The sequence below is a fragment of the Cryptomeria japonica genome, chromosome 11 (genome assembly GCF_030272615.1).
Source record: "Cryptomeria japonica chromosome 11, Sugi_1.0, whole genome shotgun sequence".
NCBI lineage: Eukaryota > Viridiplantae > Streptophyta > Pinopsida > Cupressales > Cupressaceae > Cryptomeria > Cryptomeria japonica.
In genome coordinates, this window is record NC_081415.1 from 685,099,900 (window position 1) to 685,110,298 (window position 10,399).

Here is a 10,399-nt window from a genome sequence, read left to right on the forward strand (position 1 = left end):
TTTATAGTGGTTCAGAAGAGGTGGGTTTTCCTCGCTACCACTTGGGTCGTTCTCTCCTCACTAGTAGTCCTAATGACCACACGAGGAGATAGGCCCTCTAAAGATTAAACAAAAAGAGCCTATTTCTCAAGACACAAAAGACACTAGTTCAAATTTAGTGCACCAGTTGAAGTGTTTGCTAGTCTATAAAAATAAGGCACACAATAAAAATCAAAAACCCTTGCAAGGTCCTACAACAAAGATCTATTAGTAGTTTGGATTGTTTGAAATAATCACCCCTTCCTGCAAGCACACAAGTTAGATATATTTTAGATCCAAAAGACTTTGTGAAATAGGGGTCTTTGACAAAATGATTTTGCTTTCAAGACAAGCTGCACCGATTTCGTTAGCTAGATCTGAAGATGTTAGCTCAAAATAAACCAAATCTGAAATCTGAATGATGCAAAAATGAATCAAAGAAAACCCAAAATGTAACAAATTCACATTGACGCAGTTATCAGAAACACAAATGCTATACAATTTCGCACACGCGCTTAAAGCTGACACAAACACGGTTCCAGAACATAGACGCGACTCCTTGATGCAGACGCAACTGAAAACTCCACAGATGCGACTAGGGAACACAGACATGACTTTTGGAATTTGCAGAAAAATAAAATACTGTCGAGGATGCAGACGCAATTCCAGATGTCGCAGACGCGACATAAAATCAAAAACATGATCCAAAAGTATGCAGACGTGAAAATATCAAAATGTTGTCGGAAATGTCAAATCTACAACTTCAAAACACAAAATCTGCAACAAAAGATGTTAAATGCAAAAGGGACAAGAGTTCCACCGGGTGTGCCAAAATGTATACGGTGAAAATGGATAACAACAATATTGAAAGACTAAATGAATTCAACAACAAAACCCTAGCCTAACAACAACAAAGATCCACCATAACATATGAAGATTACCTAAGACAATGCAAATCAAATGAAATCACAAAGATTATACCATCACATGTCCAATAGGGTTTGGATCTCCATTCTTCCTATCTCCATTGATCTTGCTTGATATATTTGCTCTCAGATTTTATGTGTGCACAAGAGCTTAACAAAGAATGGAAATGTGGTTGCAAGTAGGATCACATATGAAAGTGCAAAAAGGCGTAGTGTACTTGAGTGCACAATTGAGTTAGGCTTTGATAATGAAGGAAGCGTCTCCTTATATAGAAGACACTATATGAAATGGAGGGATAAGATTGAGAGGTGTAAAAGATAAATGGCCGGCTATGATTAGAGGGTAGGTAAAGGAAATAATAAAATAATGAAAGGGTAGGTAGTGTAGGAATTAAGAGATGAATGACATGTGTCATAGGTAGAAAAGGTTAATGAATTAATTAAGTAAATAAAGATTTATTTAATTAATAGAAGAAGTGGGAGAAATTAAATAAATAAGTATTTATTTAATTTAGGAAAAAGATAATTTAAGTAAATAAAAGTATTTATTCAAATGAGAAATAAGGCTAGAAGAGGATAAATGAATTAATTAAATAAATAAAGATCCCCTTTCTCCCTTTTTGTTTATTCTCCTAGTTGAAACCTTTAGTTGGGCTATTAGGGCTACTAAAGTGGGGGGGCTTTGGAAAGGTATAAGGATTCAAAATATTCCCCAAAGTATTTCTCATTGTCTCTTTGTAGATGATACTCTATTATTTGGACATGCTCCATTAGTTGGGAAAAAGTGATGAAAGGAATAATACAGAATTATGCATCATTTTCTAGTTAGAAAATGAATGGTGATAAATCAAAGATTTTCTTCCTTAATACATCACAACTGGTTCAGCATAGGTTGCAATCCTTTTGGGGATTTGAGAGTGGAAATCTTCCATTTACTTACCTTGGGATTCCTTTCTTTGTTAAATAGGATAAGATTGGTTTTTGGGATAAGATTATTTCAGTCATTTCTAAAAGAATTCTCTCATGAAATCATAGATGGTTAACTTTGGCAGGTAAAATTGTTCTCATCAAGTTTGTTTTGAATGTTGTTCCCATATATGTGATGTCTATTTTGAAGTCTCCAAAAGCATCTATTGTTAGTTTACAGGATACTCTTAGAGATTTTCTTTGGAACAATAATAAAGATGGCAAGAAGAAACTCCCTTTAGTTTCATGGGATAAGGTATGTTTCCCTAAGGAACTTGGGGAAATAGGAATTCGGAGTCTGGAGAATAAGAATTTAGCCTTAGGTGCTAAGTTGGTTTGGAAATTATATGACAAGCCTAGCTCCTTATGGCCACAAATAACATTTTCTAAATATTTAAATAATGGACCAAGAGAGTACATTTTTAAAGCCTCAAATTTGCCTTCGAGTTCTGCTATTTGGAATTTCCTTTGTAAATGTAGATCAATTATTTTGCCTCATCTCTCATGGATCGTTCATAATGGTAGAAAGGTTAGATTATGGGATGAAGTATGGAATGGACACACACCTCTGGTGAATATTAGGGATTGGTATTATTTTGAAATTGTGACTAGTGGACCCCTTAAGCTAGCTAGATGGAATTCGATTGATTTATTAGATGTTGATCAAAGTATGAAATTAGATTTTGAGAAGATTTTGGGGGATAGAATTGAATTTCTTTCTGATCTAAGGATGAACTTATTTGGACAAATAATATTTCTGGTAAGTACACTATTAAAGATGGTTACAACTCTCTTATGGTTGCTAAAGGTTTATCATCCTGGCCTTATAAGTTGTTTTGGCATTTGGCTTGTCTTCCTAAAGCTAGAGCCTTTGATTGGTCGGCAGTTCAGGACAAATTTCTTACAGGTATGAGACTGGATAGGCTTGGTATTGCTGCTTTTTTCCCTTGTGTCCTTTATAACAAAAATTTGGAATCTTCTTCACACCTGTTCCTACATTGTGATTATTCTTATGAATGTTGGCAGTGGTTGTTTGAGAAGTTAAATATATCCTTTGTTATTGGTAAGGATCTCATTTCCCATTTTAGATCTTGGCCCTTTATGTTTGCATCATATTTTTATGCATGCCTCTGGATCATATCTCCATCTATTATGATTTAGAATGTTTGGCTAGAGTGAAACAACAGGATATTTAAAAAAACAAGTTCTCCTATGTCTGAGGTTCTATTAAAAATTGAGTCTTCAATCTCTGAGGTTGTAAGATCTAGAGGCAATGGAAAACACAAATAAGAGAGAACAAAATAGATGATAGGAATAAACTGTATTCTATCAAGATGTAAAATATGATCAACTGGATCATTACAAGATGTTCAATGATTTCCCGTAAAAACAATGTAGATGAGCCTGCTTATATTGGCAAGGCAATATGGATATCTGAGCACACAAACATGACATGTGGCTCAATAAGAAACAAGGGTAGGTAGGAAATAGGTTTGGGTAGGTAGGATAAACAATAAAATATTCCACATGAGGTGGATCACCCATTGAATGTGGAATGTAACAACAAGATAAGTCCACAAAAGGTGGAAATTCTCCTACACACACTATCTCAATGTGGCACAAACACAAGTGTCTCATACCCAAACTACTATGAAATGCATGTACCTAAGTAAACTTAAGTAAAGTGTAATAATATCCATGATGAATAATTATTTATACCAACAACCCCCCTTAAGTGCAACTTAGGGGAATGCACTAAAGTTTACAATGCAACTAAGCAATGCAAGATGGGTCCCGGCTACAAGGCCATGTTAGGTACCCATGTACAAATGCAAATGCAATCTCCCATAAAGCAGGGAAAGAGAGAAAAACCCAATGGGAAAAAGCCCTCCCCCAAAAGAGAGATGATGAAAGCACACAATTCTCTCAATGATGAATGAGATAAACAAAAAATATGTCACCCCCATAAGAGAGAAGAAGAGACCATGAAGCTCCCCCTCAATGTTGAATCTTCTGCAAGGATGGTCCAATGATGTTACCAAAATACCTCCCCATAAGGAAGAAAGAGAGCCAATGCTGCACCAATGATGCCAAAGTATGACAAAACCAGGTACCAAGTCAATGACGATGAATCACTTGCTGCAACAAAATAAAGATCAGGCATGGAGACAACCTGCTTTGAGCATCATCTGGATACTCGTAAATATCAGAAATACCAGTACAATCAATGTCTCATGGGAGCCATGCACAAATGTGTACAATCTAAGTCTCAACTGGAGTCATGCACCAAGTCTCACAAGATATTCCTAATCTATGTGTACAAGAGGATTACATCAAATAGTCAACAATGACAAGATATAAAGAGGTGTGACACTTTATGATAGTGCGAGTACAACATTGCTCATGCAAAAGCATACAACATGATAGTTGAAATCTGGAAACATGAAAATGATGCCACCAAGAAGCCCTATAGAATACTGCAGAAAAAGATGCCTTTGATTGGGATGTGGCCAAGAGATATAAAGGAGGAAATCAACGCCCCCCTTGACTGCCGGTTGGAAGCACTGGAAGACAGGTGTGAAGTGACGAAAAAAAGTGTTCCCAATTTGACTTATTAAATGATGTTTGTGTTTTTAAAAGATTTTAAAAATCTAAATAAAAACAACTTATTATGCCCCCAAAAAAACTTTATTAAAAAATAAAGAAAAATAAATAAAAAAAGATATAGTCATTTTTTTTTTTAAATGAAAAAAACTTTAATAAAAATTTATTAAGGATAAAAAAAATTTATAATTTTTTTTTTTTTTATTGAAAGAACTCATTAACTAAATAAGAAAAGGTGAATTTTGTTTATTTATTAAAAAAAAATTTAAAAGAAATTTTTAAAAAGAAAAATTATTAATACCCCCCCTCACGTGGGGAGGGCCTGTAGGTACACTACGGGGCCACAGTGCCTGTGGACACCCGCAAGTACACTGTGGGGCCGTAGGTTCCTGCGGTGACCCGCAGGTACACTACGGGGTCGCAGGTACCCTGCGAGTACCTGCAATGCTTGCGGGACGCAGGTACACCTACGAGCCAAAAAGGACCCCCACCTCCCCCTTTTTAAAAAACAAAACCCCAAAAATGAACCCCCCTTTAATAATTTATTTTTTATTTTTCAAATTTCTGAAAATAATTAAAAACAGAAAAAAATAAAATAAAATTTCAGACCTAAACCTGCAAGTCCGTACGATGGATCAAGAGGTGATATTTTTTCAATGCGGGGTAACGGAGAACGATTTTGATGAATAGATAGTTGATCTTGAGGTTTTAGGGCCTTTTGAGCACAATGGCGATGATAGATTTAGCCAAAAAGTGCTCCAAAATTGCAGATCGGTGTCGGGACAAGGCACCACCCTCCATCTTCAAACGACTCTAGATTTGGCCTCAAATGTCGGATTTGAACAAAATGACAGGCGAATCTTAATTGTTCGAACCTCCTCAATCCAATGGTGACCTCAGATCTAACCCAACAAGCTCCAATAATAACCTGTAATAGAAAGCTCCAAAATGCAAACCCCAAATTTCTCTCAATTGGCAAACCAATGGCACTCTAATGTCTCTGATACCATGTGAGATTTTTCCAAGATCTAGAGGCAATAGAAAACATAAATAAGAGAGAAAAAAATAGATGATAGGAATAAACTCTATTCTATCAAAATGTAAAATATGATCAACTGGATCAGTACAAGATGTTCAATGATTGCCTGTACAAACAATGTAGATGAACCCGCTTATATAGGCAAGGCAATATGGATATGTGAGCACACAAAAATGATATGTGGCTCAATAAGAAACAAGGCTAGGTAGGAAATAGGTGTGGGTAGGTAGGAGAAACAATAAAATATTCCACATGATGTGGATCACCCACTGAATGTGGAATGTAACAAGATAAGTCCACAAAAGATGGAAATTCTCCTACACATACTATCCCAATGTGGCACAAACACCGAAGTGTCTCATACCCAAACTAATATGAAATGCATGTACTTAAGTAAGCTCAAGTAAAGTGTAATAATATCCATGATGAATAATTATTTACACCAACAGTTTATTTATAAGAGTTTGGAAAATCTTACTTCTTTTTTGCAGTGTGATAGTAGAGTTACTAGAGTTTGGAAGATGCTGTTGGTTTTACCCTCTCATGGTTCAATTTAAAAAAAGAATGATGCAATAGGTAAAAGATGCTCTGCTAGATGGAAACCTCCTCTGTAGGGGTACTTTAAACTGAATTTTGATGGGGCCCCTCGTGGTAACCCTGGGTCGGCTGGGGTAGGCATGGTAATTTATGATCACAATGCAAATTTTATTCGAGCTAAGTGTCATGCTATTGGTTTTAAAACTAACAATTATGTAGAATTTCATGCTTTGTCTTTTGGATTGGATATGGAAATCTCTTTGGGAATTGAGGACTTAATAATTGAAGGTGATTATATGGTGATTATTCAACGTGTTATGAAAAAGAAATCAAATTGTTGGAATTTGCAGTATATACTTGATCTCATTTTACAAAAATTAGAATTGTTTGAATCTTTCTTGTTATCCCATTGTTACAGAGAAGTTAATAAGATTGCGGATTATTTGGCAAATTTAGCCATTGATAGCAATGCTAATCAACGAGAGGTGGGTTTGGAGGAAATTCCTTCTAGGGCATGGGAAGGTTTGTAGCAATAGTTATGTGATTTTCTTGAGTAATGTTGATGTACAACTCTATGATGATAATTATTCCCACTTTCTCCTTTCATTTCAAGTATTCATGTTTGTTGTCTGGAGGAGAGTTAGAGCTCATGGTATTTGATACAATAGTGTTTTTCCAAAGGTTTTTTAATACTTTCTTTTTTGGCAGGAAGGTTTTTGGCTCATGGGATTTGGCACAGGGCTTTGGAAAATTTTGTCTTCTTCCATTGATAGTAATTGTGGAGTCTACATTCGAAAACTATCCGATGGGACATATGGGCTCTATGTAAAACTAATATTATATGTGTTGTGACCGCATTTTGTATGTGGTTTTGGGCAGGGTGTATAAATTGATTTGTTAGATACTATAGGTTTATTTTATGAGCTGTGACCGAAGGTTTTCTTCCCAGGGTTCTTTCCTCTGGTATGCTCTTTGAATCCTATGTAAAAAATAAAAAATATTAATATAAAAATTTAGTGAAGTAATCCACCTTTATTGAAAATAATAATAATAATAATAATAAATAATAATGAAAAACTACCCTAATATTTATCTTCACACTTAGATAGTAAAGAGTAAAGAGTAGCCACTTTTGAAATCTCAATAAAAATAATAGAAAGCATGCTATTAATACCTAGTGTGGCTCTCACAGATCTAGACACCATTTCAATAGTCTTTGTGTAAATGAGATCTTCAATGCTAGTCCCGTGAATTCCTAGGGAATAGTCATGCACATACATTCTCCTATTCTGAACATGACTAAAATAATTAGGGTTAGAATAAAGTTTGAGGGTGGCAAAGATCCTTGTAGAAGAAAAGGATGAGCTAAAACATATAGAGCTTTTAAGCACATCAAAATTTGTATTTGTGTAGTTTCCTGTTGCATTTTGATAGCATTGTCGAAATAATAAGGTAGCACAAGACTTGATCTAGAGGGGTCCATGAAGGCTATTAAGGATCTTGTACCTAATATTATACGGGGAACAATAGAATTGATACCCCATCCTATCCATCCTGAGGGTCATATCATATGACTACTTAAAACTATGTCCAATGGTTTTTTGTGAGGAAATAATGTCCAAGAAAAGAAGGCTCCTTCAGCTTAAAAATCCATACATTCTCGATAAGCATTTTTCTCCCTTTTCATTGAAACTAAATTGAGTCTTGGACCTTTTACCATGTATACACAAGGAACCCCAAAAATAACAAATTAATTATTAAAACTATTTGATCTGAATTTGAATCCATGGTAATGAGAGAAATAGTTGCTTCACTTCAAATGGGATAACTATAGTGTGTTAGTTGGGATTGTTTATATGATAGGGCTTTCTTATGAAGCTTCATCTAATACTACCACTCCGCCAAGAGGCACATCACACAATTCATTTTGTTTCAACAATAGCCACATCTAGTGGAGTATGCTAAATGTGGAAGCATAATAAAGACTTGTGGACTGTTCTTATTAGCACATATGCAAAATGTGGATTCAAAGGCTAGGCACATGAAATGTAGATTGTTTTTTCAAATTAAATTAGGAAACCCTGACAAAAAATAAGAAAATAGCATAAATGAAGAGATGAAGAAATAAATTAGTTTAATGAAAAAATCAACCTTGATCATAAGATAAAAACACTGACACTATTTCTGAAACAACAATTAATTACCAAATAGCTACATGAATAGCTACATGAAAACATTAATTTTGGTCTAAAGGCAGAGACTAATAAAAGGAGTAGTTTAAGAGTATTGTCAACCTTTATACTAAATTGATTGAAATTGAGTATTAAACTGAAATAAATTTGTTATGTTCAAATAAGTTGCACTATCTAGACTTATGTAAGGTTCTAAAACACTTGTATACTTTTTGTTTGAAAAAAATCTAGAAAGCTTCATCATTTAGCAATTTTGGGAGGGCTTCTAACTCAATTCTTTTGGGCTACATCGCATCCATATATCTTCACAATAAAGGAAGATTAATAGTGGGAAAAGAAATAAAAACATTTCCAAATATTTTAAGTAAACAAGAACAACACACATGGAAACAGCAATCGCCATCTTGGAATTTTAGGTAGAAGCCAACCGTAAACAAAAAAGTAGAGATCAAATTCCAACACTTAAAGGGAAAGAACAATAACGATTTCAATATAGACCTGAAAATAAGTGGAAATTCAAAATGAATCGACTGTTGAGCTGCATTTTTAACCTTTCAATTCTAAGTGACCTTTCAGATTACATTCATTGTGTTTATCTATAAATAAAAATCAGTATACCTTACTACTTTGTAGAGTTGCGTTTAATAGTGTTATCGATACAAACCAGGGGAGAATCTGCTTCCGTTGAGCTCTATCTTCTTGTCTAGGTATTCACTTGTTTACCTTTTAATATAGCAATTTTTCTAGATCAGCTGCCATGGTGAAGCATAATTTTTTCTTGTAACCTTATTCATAAGTGTTTTTTTTTTTAATGAAGGATCAATTTCATTTTTTCGTTGTTGTTTCTGGATTAAATTGTGTATAAGTTTTTTTGTATTAATATTGTGATTCGATAAATCAAGCTAGGGTCTGAACCCTATCTGGATTTATCTAATCAAAACATTAATAGATATAGTTTGTACACAATTTTTCATATTAATGTTATGGATCACATTTCACGATCTATTTTTTGATTTCTATAATGTGTATAGGATGATCATTCCATTGATTCTTATAGATCTCTATCATCATGTGTGATTCAAAAACATACATACAATTTAATCTAGAAACAATGATAATATACATATAAATTGTGAAAATCTGATATCATTAATTGTTCATACAGATTATCTTTGTTCTCCAAAAGCTGCTGCTAGCAATGATGCAGATAATTGTTAAAACATTGGATGAAAAGACTATAGATCTGGATGTGGAGAGTAGTGATACAGTTAAAAATCTTAAAGCCATGATTCAAGAAAAGGTTGGGATCTCCCCTGACAAGCAAAGATTATCATTTTTGGGAAAGCAGCTTGACGATGGGTGCACCCTGGCTGACTATAACATCCAGAATGGGTCTACTATTCATATTCATTTTGTTTTGGGTGTCAGAGGTGGGATGCAGATTTCTGTTAAGACTTATGCAGGAAAAACAGTAAGCCTTCAAGTGAAGAGTAGTGATACAATTGAAGATATTAAAGCAATGATTGAAGAAAAGGTTGGGATCCCATCTTTCCAGCAAATATTAGTATTTTCGGGAAAGCCGCTTAAGGATGAAGACACCTTGGCTGATTATAACATCCAGAATAGGTCTACAATTTATTCTATTATGGCACTCAGAGGTGGGATGCAGATTTTTGTGAGGACTCTAGCAGGGAAAACAGTGAGCCTTGATGTGGAGACTTGTGATACAGTTGACAACTTGAAGGCTAAGATTTATCTTAAGCTAGGAGTTCCACCTAGTGAACAGAGGTTGATCTTTTCTGGAAAGAAGTTGGAGGATGGAAAGACACTTTCTGATTATAAAATTGAGAAGGAATCCACTCTTCATCTTGTTATTCGTCTTCGAGGTGGTATTCACTGAACAGCAGAAGTTGCCTATAGACTATAACATTCATGAGCAATCCACCCTTCTTCTGTTTGTGTGCCCCCTTGTGAATTTTAAAGATAATGTGTTTATTGAAAAAAATTTGTCACTTGTAGATGAGATGAAAAATTGATTGTTTAAATCTAGCATGTTTTTGTTGAATGCTTAAATCTAACACCTTTAATTGATGAATTTTAAAGATGATGAGCTTACT

The 10,399-nt window shown here is 34.5% G+C and overlaps 1 protein-coding gene across 1 annotated transcript; it reads left to right on the forward strand.

The window, feature by feature from the left end:
* The first annotated feature begins 6,070 nt into the window (after positions 1-6,070).
* Positions 6,071-10,182, forward strand: LOC131038127 (polyubiquitin 11-like). Its single transcript, XM_057970453.2, has 3 exons — positions 6,071-6,129; positions 6,704-6,710; positions 9,469-10,182. The coding sequence occupies exon 3, from the start codon at positions 9,481-9,483 to the stop codon at positions 10,180-10,182; it is 702 nt and encodes a 233-aa protein (XP_057826436.2). The 5' UTR covers positions 6,071-6,129; positions 6,704-6,710; positions 9,469-9,480.
* The last annotated feature ends 217 nt before the right edge of the window (positions 10,183-10,399 follow it).